This window comes from Diuraphis noxia, unplaced genomic scaffold, assembly GCF_037042655.1.
Source record: "Diuraphis noxia isolate RWA-SAM2 unplaced genomic scaffold, SU_Dnox_SAM2 contig0005, whole genome shotgun sequence".
In the NCBI taxonomy this organism is placed as follows: domain Eukaryota; kingdom Metazoa; phylum Arthropoda; class Insecta; order Hemiptera; family Aphididae; genus Diuraphis; species Diuraphis noxia.
In genome coordinates, this window is record NW_028301715.1 from 12,049,280 (window position 1) to 12,068,906 (window position 19,627).

At 30.9% G+C, this 19,627-nt stretch overlaps 1 protein-coding gene across 1 annotated transcript in view; it reads right to left on the reverse strand.

The window, feature by feature from the left end:
* Nucleotides 1–12,556: 12,556 nt before the first annotated feature.
* The window catches only part of Oct-TyrR (Octopamine-Tyramine receptor), an 85,752-nt gene continuing 78,681 nt past the window's right edge, over nucleotides 12,557–19,627 (reverse strand). The window contains exon 4 of the mRNA XM_089229108.1: nucleotides 12,557–14,040. Coding sequence (XP_089085234.1) covers nucleotides 12,772–14,022 — 1,251 coding nt within the window. The 5' untranslated portion in view covers nucleotides 14,023–14,040 and the 3' untranslated portion in view covers nucleotides 12,557–12,771. The remainder of the gene's footprint in view (nucleotides 14,041–19,627) is intronic.

Below are 19,627 nucleotides of genomic sequence, written 5' to 3' on the forward strand. Positions count from 1 at the left end.
TGTAAAATACTATTACACTATAATATTGGCGTGCGCAAACCACCATGACGTGGGAATCCAGACGTCTTGGTTGTCCCTAAAGTATTGTGTTTTAAAGTCGACCGCCACGCGCCGGCCGATTCGTATTGTCACTTCGAGAAAATCGAGATACCGACCTATACATGGTTGTGTATAATAATAATTTATATATGACGTTACAGACATGTAATAACTGTGCACAATATGTATGCTGTTAGACACGACCTCCAGCTATAATAATATACCACACTATGGTACCACGTCTCCTTGAAACTGGCAAAAGTTTACAGTCCTCGGCCTCTGTCATCACTACTTCGTTATATTTATATTGTCCGTAGCGACCCCTTCAGTATCGAGCACACCATTATAAAATATATGATACAGTATATGATATATAATGTTGTGGACGATTGAAAACGTGTAGTCTCTTATTAGCACACATATTTTGAAATTTTCTTTTTCTTGCTTTTTTTTTCTTTTTTTTTTTCATCAAAGTGCCGAGTTACAGACTTACACTAATTGCAAAGATAACAACAATAGTTGGGGTTTTAGAAAAACTTAGATTCGAGCCTGTAACAGTATTATAGTATGAAAAGTAATTTTTAGTATATTTACTAAAATAAGTGGTATAGATATTCACATTAATGAGCATCATAATCAGGGGTGGTTTTATGGGGGGTGTGGAGGATGATAATAAATAAAAATAGATTCCAATAAATGCTAAAATGCATTGCGGTATTTGGTTCATTTTTGGTTTCATTTTTCCTCCAAAGAGTCAAGGTGGTGAGCTAATGGATTTTGACGCAGCAGCAGCTAAGTGGGAAATATTATGCCATAAATGTAAAAATATTGAGACACTTATGCAAATTATGAAAAAATCAACCGAGTTACAAAAGCTTTTACCTTGGGCAAACTGGTATGTCGCCTTACATTTACAGCTCCAGTAACTACAGCATCCAGTGAACGAACTTTTAACAAATTAAAGTTGATCAAACGTAGTTTGCGCTTTATACAATAAGTTCAGATTTTCTAACCTCATTAATTATTTTAAATTTTGAAAAAGACTTGACTGATAAAATTGATATAAATTGTGTTCTTCAAAAATGGTCTTCTGCTAAACAAAGAAAAATTGAAATTTGAAAAATCTAAAAAAATCAAAACAATAAATATGGATTTATACACCTAATGTTTGTAAATTAATTACTACCCCTCCCACCATAATATGGTCATATGATCAGCAATTTTTTGGATGCACCCTCCTAATAAGTATTTATCTTAAAACCACCCCTGATCATAATAATATAGTCTAATGAACTTTTAACATAACTTGCAAAAAAACCATGTACTTTGTTCTTCAAAGTGCCACGAGAATAAAAAAACATTGTTACAATAAATAAATAAAAAATTGTTTCATAATAAATAATTAAATAAATATCCTGTAAATTTGTGTTGATGTTATTTAATTAAAAATAATAATTATTAGGTACCTAAATTATAATATGCTGTGATACAAATATTGATTTACTTTATTTACTTTTATTTATCTTCTTACTGGAATCTACATACTTATCTTCGAGACATAGATGTAGATATACTACACACGGTATCCTGAAAAAAATTTAGTTTGCTAACTTAATTTACATGATTTATATTGTTCAATTCAATTGTATATATAACTTGGCTTAAATAATTCTCCTTTTTGTACACTTAATTTAAATTAATGTATTTGTGACCCCTGCCTTGTTATATTTGATTAGCCTGCCATGAAGGCAAAACAAGTTATTTTATGTAATCCTCTTAAAACGCTTAATATATTCCTGTCTGTCGACCTCCTCTCAATTTTCAATACTAATCTGTACCTGTAATAAAAATTGTTATCACTTGTTATTGGAGGCTGGCTTTGTTATTCTATTATTTCTATTCATTATATTTTGTATTTTATGATATTGTAATTCTTTGTGTTATCATAAAAGTGGTGTTTAAAATAGAGTATATATATATATTTATACATACTATAATCGATACGTACTATCCACATATGTCAGAGATCGATATTATTATCGGAATTTTTGCTATGAATAGCATAAAAGTCAACTTGATCTTTGAAAAATGTATATCCAAAGAATTTTTTTTGTTAGAATAAGCCTCGGCAGCGAAGGCCACTGGCTGACGTTTGACAATCAACAATGTATCCAAAGAATTGTAATATGAGCTACAAAATAATAAATTCTCAAATAGTTATTATTATACCTTCATACATTTGTATAATATGAGTACCTATAGCACTCCCCTCCGAGGTCTAGTTCACTGGTCCTAGTTGTCCTTAACTATAATAGTAGGTATTTATTTTTGTTTATAGTGTATGTGACTAGGTACTTAAAGAAATAAACATTTATTGCAAATTCACTACCATCAAAGAATATTTGGTCCAAGGGCTAGATGCTAAATCTGGCACCGTATGGAGCGAATAGTGTTTTTATTTAAATATAAAAAGATTACAATCATTTGTACAACACATTGCGCGTGTTTAATAAAAGTACTATTATACGGGTATAATGTATTGTAAAATTGTCCAGATCGTCACGTCGCGGTCGTGTTTGTTGTTGAACTCGTCGTACGAATATATTTTTTAACAATTTAATTACAGCTGTGCGTATTGTAGTGTTTGGCAAAGTTGGTATTTGAAACGATATTATTTTACATCATCACAAGCATTTATGTGTCACACCTAATATGTGTCTGCATTGTATATATCAACCGCTTCGATATTGATAACTCTCAACCACTTTTTTTTTTTTTTGAGTAGTTCTGATTTTAATTATGATTTCAAACGAGTGGGAATTAGAACAGTTTACTCAACATTGCATTAATATATAATATATATATATATATATCATAATCTAGCTTAAAGGAGGTGAGCAAATTAATCATATAAATTATTTATATTACTTGTCAATGATAAATTTGCAAATAATATCGATTTCATTTTAAATTAATAAATAATAATATGGTAATTCGATTATATTACCTATATTCCATTAAATACATTCTATAACTAAACAAATACAAAAAGGATATAATATAGGTACTCTATATCGTATCAACAAATATTAAATATTTTGTAATGCACCTACATATTTTTCACTTCCATGCGTATCAAGTTCAAATATTAAATTTGATTTAAATTCCATTATCATGAGAACGCTTTTTCGTTTAATTATGCCAAAGTTATATTTTCAGATAAATATTATTATTAATTGCATAGCGTTAATTAGGAATGTTTTTTTTTGTATTCAAATTTATTCGATTTATTTTAATTGATTCTTTATAGCATGGTTAAACTATATCGAATTGATTAATTTTCGCAATAACTTATTGCATCCAATTAATTCACTAAAACCGTTAATTATTTCCGTATAAAACTTAAACTCGAAAACATATTTCTACCATAAATACATATCATATTGATATTTACTAAATGTATTTAATTTTATGTTGTAACTTGACGAATATTATTTACGATTCTTACGTTTCAATGGATAATTTTTTTTTCAAGCAATCTATTGAAACATCTAAAATATTTCATTTTAAATAACTTGAACGGTTTCAGTTCAATACTTACGTCAGAGTGGTACGCATATCAAACAATGATCGAGAACAGTTAGATCTCGAAAAAATGAATAATAATAATAGATCGAAAAATATGTTATCAATAAACTCTATTTGTGTTCGATTGTTACTCTGTTACTGACCCATTGTATAAGTATAAGCAGGAAAGTACACTGCCCTTCGTTACTGTTAACCATTCTATGGCCTAATGAGGAATTCATGGAATCGTGTTGTATACCAATATGATTATATTAAACATTTTTCACGTTTTGTAGGTCAAACAATTAAGTACCTTTATGAGAACAATATCAAATTGAACAAATTAAAATGTTGGAATTCCTACGAATACTGTCATGAAAATGTACAAGCCCGTAATCTATATGATGTGTGCTGTAACGATTGGTTGTCATTTATTCCTGTCAACAATGTTTGTAAATTAAAATGACAGTTTATATTGAATCATAACAAATTCACTTGTGAATTTCATCTTTATTAGGTATACTCGTAGAGTCGTAGGTACGCATAATATAACAACATACAACTTAAATGGGGAAAAAAATTCAAAATAAATATAATAGTAATGTCTTCAAATATTTTCCTATTATATTATATTTCATTTAATTTTTCTTATTGTTAAATTTAATTTTGATTTAGCTGTGAAATAGGATTAACATTATTTCTTCATAATACATTTATATTATCTGGGATTATTTAATTTCAAAAACGAATAATCAATGTCCTGTGAGTTATATTTTTTTCATACATTTTCATAGCATAACCATGTATTTGTGCAAATAAAATGAAAGTAATTTTATCGAACTAATTTCCAATAACGTTCGAAATATTCAATTTTAATTTTAATGTGTAATTGCATGTACATTATTATTGATTGAAATTTGTATACATATTTGGGAATTTAGAAAAAACCTGCGATTTCAGTAAAGCCGCCGTTGTAATATTGTGTTAAATTTAATTTTTAAAATTATTATTAAAGAATATTTAGATCCTTTTCAAATGGTGTACAATACGTAAATTAGATGATAAGAAAGAATAATTATAAGGAATTGAATACTTGAGTGGGGATACCGTTCACTTACAGCACCTCAATTTGATTTTTAATTTATCTTATTTTTTTTTTTGTCTGTCAAATGGGTTTTCGTAATTAACGTGATGTTAGTTTTGTTTTTATAGTATTTAAATAATTAATATCAAACGTCATTACTTATTTTTTACATTCCCGCATTTTCTGTAGATTATTTACTCAGCAACAATTGTTGATGAAATTAAGCAAATTTTCAATGTTGTTAATATTTGTTATTATTATTATTTATAATATTTAATGATGTATGTGAGTGAAACATTTTATTTGTTTGTGGAAGATACTCGGACATTTTAAAGATACTTCCTACTTCGCTAATCACAAGGTTTCATCAATATTTATGGGTATTTGCTTCAAATTCTAGGAGATTTATAGTAAGCAATGTAGAAGATCATATTGCAGAGGCCGGTAGTGGTATCTCGCTCGTGAAAGGTAACAGAATATACAAACATCTGACTGATTTATGTGAACATAAATAACAGATTTGACTTATCAAAATATTACATACGGTGAGAAAATGAACGATGTAAAAATGTTGTGCATTATTATTTTCTTTGAAATATTACCTATATTACCTATATTTGAAATTTAATTTAATCGCTTGAATTTTTAACTAACAAGAAACTTTTGTCTTTTAAGCATCTACTTATAATTTATCACTTTGATATTGTCTTATTTTTGTTATAACTCTTCGTGGTTTCTCTTTGAATTCGTAGGTGCGTTATTTTTTTCACTTAACCGTTTTTGTGTGTGAGTTTTAAGCTCTTGAGTTTTTTTTTCTTTCAATTTCCAATTTTCTCCGAGTGATGTAGATTATTTTATTTTTTCAAAGCTTATCGCATAAATATAATCAGAAACTCTGGAGTGTATTAAATTTTAAATATCTCATAAACAACAACACGTTATAAACGGTTTATTTATTTTGTGATAATTTATTTTACATGGTCAATCAAAATAACATTTTGTTTCTATAATAAAATTAAATCTCAAAAATATAAGAATCTCACTGAGCGTATAAATCATAAACGAATTAATGTGATTTAGGTCAAGACTTGTGATCGGTCAGTCTGTGTTTGTTCGCAAACTACTTAATAATAGTATATGCTCTGCGTCGCGCCTAACTTTTACAAGGTCTTGTGAGCACACAATCGATTGTAACGCTGTCTCAACTCAAGCCAGATATCGCACGTTTTAACTTTAGACTTGAGTTTGTCGTGAGAGGTAAGTAATCAAATACGCGATTTCGTATCAGGGTATATTATTGTATTCTCATTTGGATCCGACGCTAAGTTATTCTAACACAGTAACTTGTCAATAGCACTTCGTAGGTGGTATAGGTACATACTTCGCAGCAGCAGTTCTTTTGGGTGCCGTTGACACATGATAATATTATTATATAAAAACATGTTCCGCAGTGTTATCAGAGAGTTTATTATGTAAAAGACACCTACGTCTGTTATTAATACGCATGATTGTAAATCATTGAAATCGATTATAGCTTTGTTTCACTTTTCTTACAAATTTCGGGTCGACAAAAAAAAGAGCACCGGCCAATATGATTATTTTAAAATAAACAATAGGATTCGTATTATGCGTATTATAATAAGCCCATATTAGACAGGCAACGCTCAAATTCACGATGCTCTTCATTCTGTGGAGATTAGACACACTATGCTATTTTTATCCTTATAATACTACCCTTATATCTATTAGGAATTAAATGGAGATCGAAACGTTTTGTCCATTTTCGTCTGCGTTATTGCGAACGATTATTTATTTTATAAGCTTCATTACTATTGTATATAACTATTGTTACATATCTATTATACGAGTTATAGAGGAAAAAAATCAAATAAACCATTAGAAATATATGTTGTATATATTTTTTAATTTTGGGAACTTTTAAAACGGCAAAAGCTTTTTTTATTTTCTATGGTCAATGATTAATTAATGAAATCGCGAATCGTCATGCCATTCAAAATGTTCAACACAATATACTAAAATGTAGATTTCTTACGTAGATATACAATTATTATATTGTCTGAATTGTTTAATTAGTCTGTTCGTGACACACGTGAATGTCATAAGATTCACAAACAATTGTGTTTAATCATCTGTTAAAAATATAAAAGTGTAGACATTAATATAATATACTATATATTATTACCAGGGCAAGGATTTGTATGCAGTAAAAAATTGTAAAATATGCATTTTATTTACCAAAATATGCAAAAGTATGCATTTTAATTTCTATCTTAGATTTTATATTGACCGACATACTTTTATTAATTGTTTTTATCTTTCTCCGTCAAACTATTCAATCTTTAATCGCATACCTATTGTACCATAGGATTGTATTTATAAAAATAAAATTAGTGTTTGACAAAAAAATCAAGTTTAATACTTTAATCAGCTGAGCTAGAATTAAATACGAAGTATTAATATTAAATTATAAATATTAATTACGAAATATACTATAAAACATGCATATTTCGCATTCTTATAATGGAAATATGCAATAATATTAATTTTATTCAATATATGCATTAATATGCATTTTATCCAAAATATGTAAAAACACCACCATTTATCTCATCACGAGGTGATTCACTGGCAAAATCAACAATCAGAAGTCGCAAAAAAACGTGCTGTTGCATACAAATCCTAGCCCTGATTATTACCTTATATTACATGCGTCAGTGTTACATGATATAATTTAATAATCTTAAGCTTCGTTATTCGTCTACGGTTCATTCGTCAAATCAATATTTTACGAGAAATTATTATAGTAGGTTGGTTTTTATATCAATTGTACTTCAGGTGTATATTAACGAAGTTACCAATATTAAATTATCGGGTAATAGCTATTATAAAAAAAGTATGCTACAATAAATGATCCACTGTGTACCTACCTTTGATAATATTGATAATAATAATATGAAAAAAGTATCCTTATATCGATATTATGGACATAATGATAGAGACTAGGGAGATTTTTAAGGAAATATTACCAATAACGCTTAAAAAATATGTATTTTATTGTTATAAATGAGTAGCACAATTAATATATGATAATCGCAAACAACGATTAATTTTTTAATATTAAACGAAATAAATAGTCTTTACCAATAATCAACTTTACATAACCATTCCCTCGCCAAAATAAGCAATTTATTATTTTATACACGTGCTATATATCACTTTACATTAATTCTTTATGCACGACATGAAAATTAAATGAGAGTTAAATGTGAATACAACAATATTGCATTATAATAGATATTTGTAGAAAATAGGAATGTAGTAAACGAAACGTGAACTAATATTTATTTTTGAAATAGAAACCTATCAGAAATCCCGACGGATGTACATAGCGACCATATATATTTTTATTTCAACAAATCATATATGCAATACATTGAACGTGATAAAATATATCACTGAGCATTTGATGTATGAAATAACAGTTAAATGAGAACAATGTGAATAAATCAATACACTATTACAATACGTTATTGTGTATACATATACGAACGTTGAGAAAAAAAAACACATTTCTTATAAAAACCTACCAGAATTCAACTTGTAACTTCCGGGAAAGAAATCCTAACCTATGTATAAACTGCAGCGGTCATATATGATATATTATTATTTTTACCCAAATATTATGCTAAATAATATAGCCTATATAGGGTTTTTATAAGCATGGACGGAATTGAAATGAGTGATATTCTTTTCTGTGCTCGTGGTAGCACTGATTTTATTTTCGTTGTTATAATATTATCCTTTAGATTTTAGATTTTTAATAGTTTACTAGATTTAGGCATTGTGTCATGGTGTTTCATCAATGTTTAACATACATATAATGTTTCACTCTTAAATAATAATCAGAGTATATATTATACAAGGCATTAATTAAACATATTAAAATGTTTGTAAAAAAAAAACTTTCTTTAATAAACCTATCCCTGAATTAAATTCCGATCCATGTTTATGATTATTCACCTTGACCATTGTAATATTATGTACGAAATAACGGTTAAATGAGTTCAACGCGAATAAATTAATTAAATATAATTGCATGTTTTTGTACTTATAAGAACATAAAATACATAGGGGAAAAATATTGTGAAATAATATAATATATATTTTTTTTTTGAAATTTAGGAACTTACCAGAATTCAACCTGTAACCTGCACCATGTGAGAAATCTCGACGGATGTACACGGCAACTATATGTTATTATGTTCTTCGTATTAACTTACTGTGTAGTACGTGAGCCAGTTTGATTATAGTTTGACCGACTTAGACGTCATAATGAGTTGTACAATTTCATAACATTGTGCAGTGTTGTAAACAACAGAATGATCTTAGAAATAATGACGAGCAAATACCTACTAATAATGAAAAAAACAACCAGTGTATAATAATCATCAATTTTAAATAACTTTATTAAAAAAACAAAATGTTCAATTATATTTATGTACAACATAAAATATGACTAAATTTGCTTAAGTTTTGTTATTTCTTTAACATTGAGCTAGAAATATACATTTTCAATACAATTGTTCTACACAAATCACTATAAATACAGAATATAAATATAGTTATACAAATTTAGCCTTATTTTTATGAAACAAAAAAAATTTGTTTATACATGTATTTTTAAGTATTCGTTAACTTTTTTATAATATAATAAAAATTACATAATAACGTAAATCATAACGTGAATAGAATAATATATTATTTGTTGAATAAATATTTTATAAGCACATCGTTTTATTCTTGAATAGGTGTAATAATGTAAACAATTAACAAACATTATTTTAACAAAATGCATAATAATATTACTGTAGATCTAGAATGATACGTATTCATTGTTTAACAATTATAAAATTAATTAAATAAACAATAATGTATTGTATTGTAGTATGGAGAGATATACATTTTTTTTTTTTAAGGAGAACCCGCGGCAACATAGGCCAATGGTTGTGGGGTGGTACGGCAGGTGTTATTTTTGTATATTTGTTTGTATGTTTTTAAGTGGGTAGGGTTGTTACACGTGTTTGTGTATGTGTGGCAAGGATATGTTGCTAAAAATCCCGGGTGGTCACCCATCCGGGAGCTAGCGGCCGGTACGTACGCTCAGTGCATTTCCGCAGATCGAGCGTACGACTGCGCCTCACCAAGCCACAAAAAAATAAAAATTTGATTAAGTGCAGACGACCTTATTATTTGTTATTGCAAACATATTAAATATATTATTATTATTATGTTAAAAACTCTGTAATCCAGAGGAAATAATTACACAATAAATTCCATTTTACCCAAAATTACTCAATCCTATCAATAATTTTTATAATAGTGTGTTATGCTCTGATAGTCTAACGATATCACCAGTATCTATATAATTTTAACTGTAAGATAAATAATAATATAAAGAATGATTTACCAAGCACGCTCACGTTCCCTCCATTTTTCCTTTGATATACATTTATTTAAATTCCGATTTCTTAACATCCATATTTTCAAATTATCGAGTTCTCATTACTTATTAAGTAGATTCTCTTAGTGATACAATAATATATTCTATATTCAAAGAGAACTCTGCTTTATGCTGTAAATTATTTATTTCTGAAAACGTACTTGTACCCAATTCAAAATGTAACGAGTAATAAGATAATCCTAAGTAAGAGTAATAGGAAAATTATCCTTAAGAATTACCTTACAAAAATATAAATTATAATGTGTAATATTAAATATATTATTTATTATATTTAAACTATTTTTACAAATTATAAATTTTAAGTGTTGATAAATTAATATTGATTTTTAAAATTGTCTGATCGTTATATTATCCCCAAACTTAACTCCATGTCTTCCAAACCTATCATCATGGTATTTTTGTCATTAGAACATAATGTCAAATAACACGAGAAACTACTCATTCGAGTTTTGAATTGTCAAAATGTCAGAAAAATCATTCATCAGTTAATTTACAGTAGAAAGTGTAAGGGATGTTCTCATTTGAAAAACTTGTATTTCCACAGGACACTCAATGAGTACATATTTAAAAAAAAATCACAAGTAGGTATTTTAAAAAATAGCTGTTGAGTATATTTAAAAATTCCGAAAATTAAGATTTTGAACGACTAAATTTCCTATTAAAGCAAAAAATGGAGTAAGCATAATTGGTCATCACCAGTTCTTCTGTATGTGTCGGGTCTTAGAAACGATTTAATTTTATGACCAATGTTTTGAATTTTTATTAACCTCTGATGTACATAATGGATTATTTAATGTCGTAAATTAATTCTCAAAATATTGAATAAATACAAAATAGGACAAATCACGAAAATTAAATAATAATTTTTTCTATTTTGTTCAGAACCCGTTTGAGCATCGTCACGGCGTAGATTTTTCTGAATTTATCTAGACCGTTACTATACATTTTTGAAAAACATATTATTAATGCTATAGTATTCTGACATAAACGTGACGTGTTTTAATATAACGAGTATCGTTTTGTATTTTCAACGGAGACAATTTTAATAAATATCGCGACATACCGAACAACCTTTCATACCGTTGTCTAGGTTCCTTGACGCCTCTCTAAATTGTGAACATCGCAGTTTGAAATCGCTTTAAATCTAAACGGAATAATATTCATTACGAGTATTTACCGTTCTTCTGCCGCAGATACCACACAGTGTGCCAAACCTCTGCATAAAATCAATCGTAACGTTTTCCCGAAGATTATCATTTCGATTTGGCGCAGCTGATGCAGGTTAATAGGATTATGTAATGCTATTGCGCAAATCGTATGCGTAATTTTCATAGCATAACTATATTTTTATATTGTACCTACCTATATGATATTTGTTCAACGAGACACGCTCAGATATGACGAAGTTTACTATTCCTTTATCGTCCACGTACTTAAAATCGACATTTTTGTAAACACTTAGACCGGTTCTATTGCAAAAACCATACATATTTACAATTACAATTTAAGGTGTAAGTCATATGTTACATGGAACGTAAATGGTTATATTGTAGTATGGAATTGACGAACTTTGCAAAAAACTCGAAATCCATACGCTAGCGAATCATAATAATAATAATATGTATTTGGATAAATGTATAATTTCAGTGGATTACATATTACATATTATTTATTTGTGGTTTCATTTTTTTGTTCTGAATATTTCTATTCGATGTTAAAAATATTAACATAAACTCGTAATGTTTAAGATGTCTACACAAAAAAAAAAATTATTTCCTCCGATCTTTTCGCACATTCTGGTGGCACTCATACTTAACGGTTTTAAAATATTTATTTGTTAACATAATTTGAAAAATGAATAGTAAAATACCAATCACAAAAATGGTCATAAGTAAGTAAGTACGCCATTTTCGAAGTGATCGCTACATCGCAGGAACGCGGACGAAAAGGGAAAACAATTTTTGAGCGAAAGGTTCTATGTCCTATACGTTTTGTCAAATGGATTTGTAAAAGTAAAAATAACTAAATTGTCTATATAAAAAGTGACTTGATGATTCACGTCAAAAAATTAACCTTGTGGTTGATACTTTGTTTATCCAGTGGAGGTGCACCCGACTGCAGATACAGCGACGACCAATCAAAAAAACATACAAAAATCGATCACAAAATACAGCGATGAAACATTGTTTCGATGTACACCCACACACGTCCGCACAAATCCGATCTCACCTTCAACCACTCACACGGATTTTACGCGTTAGCGACTGAAAACAAAAACGATATCATCGAAGCACTTAACATAATATTTATTAAACACATAGAAATGGATCGATCAAATCACGTAGGTAACCAACTCTCCGAAATATTCAGGGACGACGTTATTATCAATACAGAACCGGTTGTGGCCTTGGGGTTGAGGCGCAGGAGAGGGTCTCGTTATCAAGATATCGTCACCGCCCCAAACACGACGACCATCTACCGGTGCAGCGGCCATTGGATTGAGCGGCGGCGGCGGCGATGCTGTTGCTGCGTGCAAGTGTTAGTGCTTCCCGTCCATGTGCAGGATCTTCTTGAACGACCGCCGGAAGTCCATGTTGCACCGGGTGTATATGATCGGGTTGACGGTCGAGTTGAGGTAGCCGAGCCACGTGACCACGTTGACGAGCACCTTGGACGGCGGACAGCACGACTTGCAGAACGGGAAGAACAGGTAGATGACGAAGAACGGCAGCCAGCTGACGACGAACACGCCCATGATGACGCCCAGCGTCTTGGCGGCTTTCCGCTCCTTGGACAGCGATATGCGCTGCTTGTGCTCCAGCAGTTGGTTCACGTGCTTGCCCATCGACGGCGCCGCTCGCACGGCCATCGGCGCACCCCGTCCCGCCGCCGTCCGCTGCTTGTCGCCGCCGCCGCCGCCGCCGCCGTCGCCCGTACCGTTGATGGCTACGTCCACCTCGTCGCTGCTGCTGGCCGAGTCGCCGGTGGCCGCGTCCGCCATCATCCCGGTCTTGCCGCTGCCGGTGGCCACGTCGTCCCGTTTGCACGACGAACCGGCCGGCGCCGAAGGCAGTGACGCGGCCACCTGTTTTGCCCGGCGTCTCAAACGCCGCCTGGTGGCCACGTATATCCTCAGATACGTGATGCTCATCACCACCAGCGGAATGTAAAACGAGCCCATCGACGAGTACACCACGTAACCGGGGTGCGTGGTGAGCGCGCACGGTGTTCGCTCGTCGAACACGTCCGGCCAGTCGTTCCAGCCGATCAGCGGTGGCGAGCTGATGACCGCGCTGGCGATCCACACCAGTGCCACCGTCCACATGACCCGGGACACGGTGCGCTTCTGCGCGTACGCTATCGGCTGCGTGATGGCCCGGTACCTGTCCAGCGCGATCGCGCACAGGTTCAGTATGGACGCGGTGCAGCACAGCACGTCGCACGTCAGCCACAGCTTGCACACGACGCCGCCGAACAGCCACACGCCCGTCACGTTGTAGACGACGTTCAGCGGCAGCACGCCGATGGCCACCGTCAGGTCGGCCACGGCCAGCGACACGATGAATATGTTGGGCACGGACCGGAGCGGCGGGTACTGTACCACGCTCATGATGACCAGTATGTTACCGAACACGGTGATAACGATCAGCGCCGTAGTGACCACGATTACCGCGATCACGGTCAACATGGCGGCCGATCCCGACATCGAACCGCTATCGCCGGTCGTGTGGCAGTCATTGGCCGTCGCAGCAGCCAGCTCGATCGCTGCCGCCGACGTTTCGTTGATCATTTGCGACGGCCACTGATCCTGAAACACAACGAACGTCACGTGTGACATTATTTTACAAAAAAAAAGTTTTATACATCACATTGAAATGTTTAAAAAAATATACATTGAAATCGATTCATCCATGTCGAAGCTAAGTTTGTGGTGGAATAAACGAGTTGTTATAAATTTTCAAAATTAACATTTTTTATTTCTCAAACAAACTATTTACGTACATAAGTACGACTTATATTAAAAACTCGAGAAGACTGCAGTATTGTTCTCCTAATAATCATGTTTGAAATTGAGTTTTTATTTATTCTACAAACATATTTCTTACCAACAATAGGTATAATATAATATAATATATTAGGTATATGTATAGTTTTAAACACAGAGGCATTGCATTCAAATTAGACGGATCCAAATAATCCAGAAAATGTTTACCAAAGTTTTTGTGTGCCAACTTGAACATCACTATATATTGTTATGTTTGATCATTATTTTTATTGGATTTATACTTGGGTGCCCGCAGTGAATAGTTATAGTACCTATTTTGCACGTTATAATAATCGTTTGCGATAAATTTTATAACTATTTTTAAAGTCGTTATTCGACCGTTTTGTTTTTAGACATTCTTCCTGTGGTGCAATGTTACTTTAAACGCTTGGACTTGGTTTGAAATTAATGTCATTATTTTTTTTATTTTTTTAAATATAAATTAAAAAGGTTTATATTTAAATTTTATGCATTTGAAATTTGAGAATTAAATATTCCGGTACCTATTATGTAAGTTTAATAATAATATAATACATATTTTACTGCAAACATTACATTTCCATTTATAATCACTGGTATAGTCACAAAACCACTTTTAAGACTTAACTTAACGCATGCAGGTATAATAGCGGAAAATAAAATTACACGTCATAAAATATAATTTTTTTTACATTTTACTATATAAATAATTCAAACACATTATGCGAAACGCGGAAACTAAAAAATATAATAATAATTTTAATGGTATTTTTTTTTTGACAACTGAAAATCTTTCATAAAAATGTATAAGCCTAAATTACACGAAATACGATACCTTTTTAGGTGTAGTTAATACGAATATTGTAATGTGATTAAACATCAAAAATGAATAGCATTAAACACATCAATAACAACACACTTGTTTGTTTACAATATGTGTCTTTTTACAACTGCGTATCCTATTAAAACAAAATATCTCGTGAATGCGTAAATTTTGCAGAGTCGCATTAAAACTCAATTCGTAATACAAACCAATTTAAATCTGTTTTACGAGCAACACCTTCCGTCTTTGGAGTTAGATAAATGTTATTGTAATCAATACGAATAACGTATTATTATTAACTTCTTATCTCTTATTGATGTGCAACCGTTGTTTTTGACTTTAACTCGACCGCCTTAATTATAGTTCGCGTCCTCAAAATATTAAACTCGGTTTTATTTTGTAATAATTCCGTCTCCTCGCACAATCACAAAACTTAAACGCGATATAATATTGCTCCCCGCACGAATATCATAGGTTATATAGTGCACTAAGACTTACAGTGGGTACATCCAATTAACGTGAAAAGGAAATTGAACGCCATACGGTTATCGGGAATATTCAATTTATATGCACCCGACCTGTAAATTGTAATGGATTCAGAAACGGATGTATTGCCGCTTTCCACGGATTTCCACTTCTGATCATGAACGGATGTATGATTATGTTCAAAGAGCACACCGATACCGCCTCTGCTGCCGGTCTGTACCGAGATATTGGATGTTGCGAATTCGTTACTAATAATATAATAATTATTGATGTCGTCATGTTTTTGTCACGAACCGTTTACCTATAGCATTGATTAGGATTTCGAAAATTTTTTCCCCTGCTCTATCTAATGCAAATCGTTCCAATAACAGAAATCTACTGTAAACCACCGGTAATATTCATATTTAATATACGGTTGAATGATAATATACTGAAATAGTTGTAATATTATATTAATTATGTTTTCGATAAATTTGTCAGACGATTGTTAATATTTTTTTACAAACAAACAACTATTTCAGTATGGAAAATGGATAATTGAAAAATAAATTAAATTGTTTAAATTATTTTGTCAATTTTCTGGCAAACGTTCAGTAAACGTTTGCAGTTGCCAGATTATATGATTGACCTACCAAGAATGGTGGAATTTTTTTTATTATTCAATGATCAATTAAGTCATAATAACTATGGGCGCAATAATATGGATATGTTTTTGAGACAGTTAAAATTTATTTTTTTCAAATATAACATCTACGACATATTTTGTATTCTTATTGTATAGTTATAATGTTATTTATTTTATTAAATTCCTCTATCATTTTTTTTTTTAAAGTCTACCGTATTTTTTTGATTTTAAATATTCTGAACACGTTTTAATAATTTATCATGTACATACGTATGCAATGTTATACGAATAATACAACGGTCTTTATGTCTATTCTCAGCACACGTTGAATTAGAAATTACGTCATAAAAATCCCATTGAGAACTAAAATGAAAAACTGCATTATAAACGAGTTATATTATTAGATTATAAATATAAGTAACACTACACTGAATGTTTAAAAAAAAAAAATACATATTTATGATTTATTTCCATTCTTCATTGGTGCGACTGTAATTGTTACAATTTTAATTTTGCAAGAGACTGAGAATTATCTATTACAATAGTTTATTTTATTTTATTTTTTATAAAAGTAGTTTGAAACAAATGTATAATTTCGCAAAAGCATTATTTTAATTAAAGCTTTTGTACGAAGATTAAAGGTGTTAACTAAAATACAAGTTTTGCATGGCTATGCATAATAATTATTTTTTTAATATTTAAAATCTTTTCTAATCTTGATTTTTACAAGCTATGAGGTTTTAAAAATTCAACAAGAAAAATAATAATATTGTATTACAAGTGACTATATTTATTTTCTTTTGTCGTATTTTTTTTCTTACACCTTCTTCACCTATACACAATAAGGCCAATATTACCAAAATTCAAAAATATAAACTAACCTCAAATGTATTTTAATAAACAACTCACCATAAAATTTAAAAGGTAATGACTTTCGATTTTTGAAACACCGCCATTTGGTGAAACCGAATGAAATATGTAACTATGTAACTAACTATGTGACAATGGCGACTAAATGATAGTCGGAAACCGTTTTACTTGTCGTTTGTTTATTTACGTGTATGGTGTGTAGGTATTAAACATTAATATTAAAACGATAATCTGAAGTATATTAAAATCGTATTATTAATTGATTCGGTTTGAACATTTTGCTGTGGTATAAAAAAAAATCTGATTGCCGCAGACTGAAGACTGGTGGTGGTTGGGCGATAAATCGTATACGGAGGGATAATAGTGGGCACGGATAATCAACAGTTATCAAAAATAACCTTACCTAACCTGCACAGTATAATCCAATAGAATTTCTTCGAGAATCCTCCGCGTAATGAATCCATTATCAATCGATGATCATTGATCACTATTTATAAAGTATCAAGTCGATACAATTGATTTTGTGTGTGACATGCATTCAAACGAGGAGCTTATTTATTTAGACGGGAACTGATACAACTTTCCATTTGTCTTTGACACGGTGGAATGGAGAAAAAACATGTGACATGTTACATGTATTCCCAAGTGCGAAAAATGATTGTACTCATAGACTGCGTTTAGAGTTTACAGGCGGTCTGAGACATGCTATACTATCATAGTATTCCTTCAAAAACGTACCTATATATAGTGAAGATTTTCGTATTTTTATATATAAGACATACCAAATAATATTCTAACTCTTGTGCGGAAACGTTGCTCTTTAATTTTAAGCAAGCGAATTAAGTATAAAAAGAATTTATAACAGATGTTTCAAGACGAAGCAGGTATTGAAGTTCACTATTCATTACAGATGAACCCACATAATATTTATACAAAATCCTTGATATGTATATATATATATGCAACGGTTAATACTAATGGTTGCGGAGATGATTGTAGATTTGCGCAGTGAATCCTAATGGATTAGTTTTGATTTAAAGGCCACCGGGGCTTAAGTACGGAAATTTAGTCTCTTACATTAAAAATATAAGTACAGATATTTGTATCAAACTTCTCGATTTACCATTCGTGAAAATAAATAACCTGGCCACCTCAAATAATATATTTATATATTTTTAAAAATCTCCCAGTGTAGTTAGGTATCAAAAAAAAAAAAATAAATAAATAAATGAAAAATAAAACTCGCAGAGGGACATAGTATAAACATAATAAGGTTAACTATGTATGTACACTTTGTAAGCTTTTAATGGGTCATGATAATATTCAGAGAAAACTATTTGGGTATACAACGAACGAACAACATATTTTGTTTTAATGGAATTGTATAATTTTTAATTGGTCATTTATTTTATTATTTACTTAACACCGAGTTAGTTGATAAATACTTGTATAGGTGCCTGGTACCTGCTTACGTTTAAATTTAATCAAATGCGTTGAAAAACTTTTATTTGGATAATATCGTTTAGATAACGTTCATGATAGTAACTATAGTTGGGTACCTCTATTCTGACTGAGAAAAGCTTGAAAAGCTAAACCTCTTTGTAATAAAAATAATGTCGATGGAAACTATGCGAATGTTTTTCTTTCTGGCTGAGACCTAGATAATACGATGTGTAAACTCTGATAACTATTAAATTATTGTCTTCAAGGACGCACATTCCGTATACACTTTAATTTGTGTGGGTCGTTCGAATAATGTTGTACACACATATAGATATACCGTACGATATAATGGTGACCATTGTCGGTTCACGGTTTTGAAATAAATTGCATCCCATTTGCATATCAGTTGAGCATTATATTATTATTATCAGTCACGGACGTTGGGTAGTATACTTCTTTAAAAAAAAAAAATCATGATTCAATGATTCTTATAAAAATAAAATTTCAAGAATAAAAATTCATGATTTTAATACCGTTATAATGAACATATTATGTCGTTGAGCTATTGAATCAAGTTGCATTTGGATCCATTTGGATGTCAAGTCAATTTATTCGACTTAAATGATTTTGGTTGTTTACTAAAAATGTATACGATGATAATGCGATCTGATTTTGTCGTTGGATATAACATAAATCAATAAAGAGTTACATTTTACATGAGAAAATAAGAAAGATTTCAATGTGAAAATCATATGAATAAGAATCTGATTTCAAGGGCTCATTAGTTTACTTAGTGCAATATTATGATTACGTAGTAAATTATGTACATTTTTTTTACGAGTAATGCAGTTTGGTAGTCGAAGTGAATTTGTATAAACCGTATATCAATAATACCTAAGACATATCATCCATTATTATACGAGTATTTTCACTTTCAATAAAGCTTAAAAATTTAAATGAGTTATATTTAACATAATATGTGCAAGATATCTATTATGATACTAAATTTGAAAATCTTTAATATTTTTTTACTTACTTTTTTCACTGGATACCAACATTTAAACTATAATTTGACATATAACATATAAAATATTCGATTTTTGTACATCAAAGTAGTTTGAAAG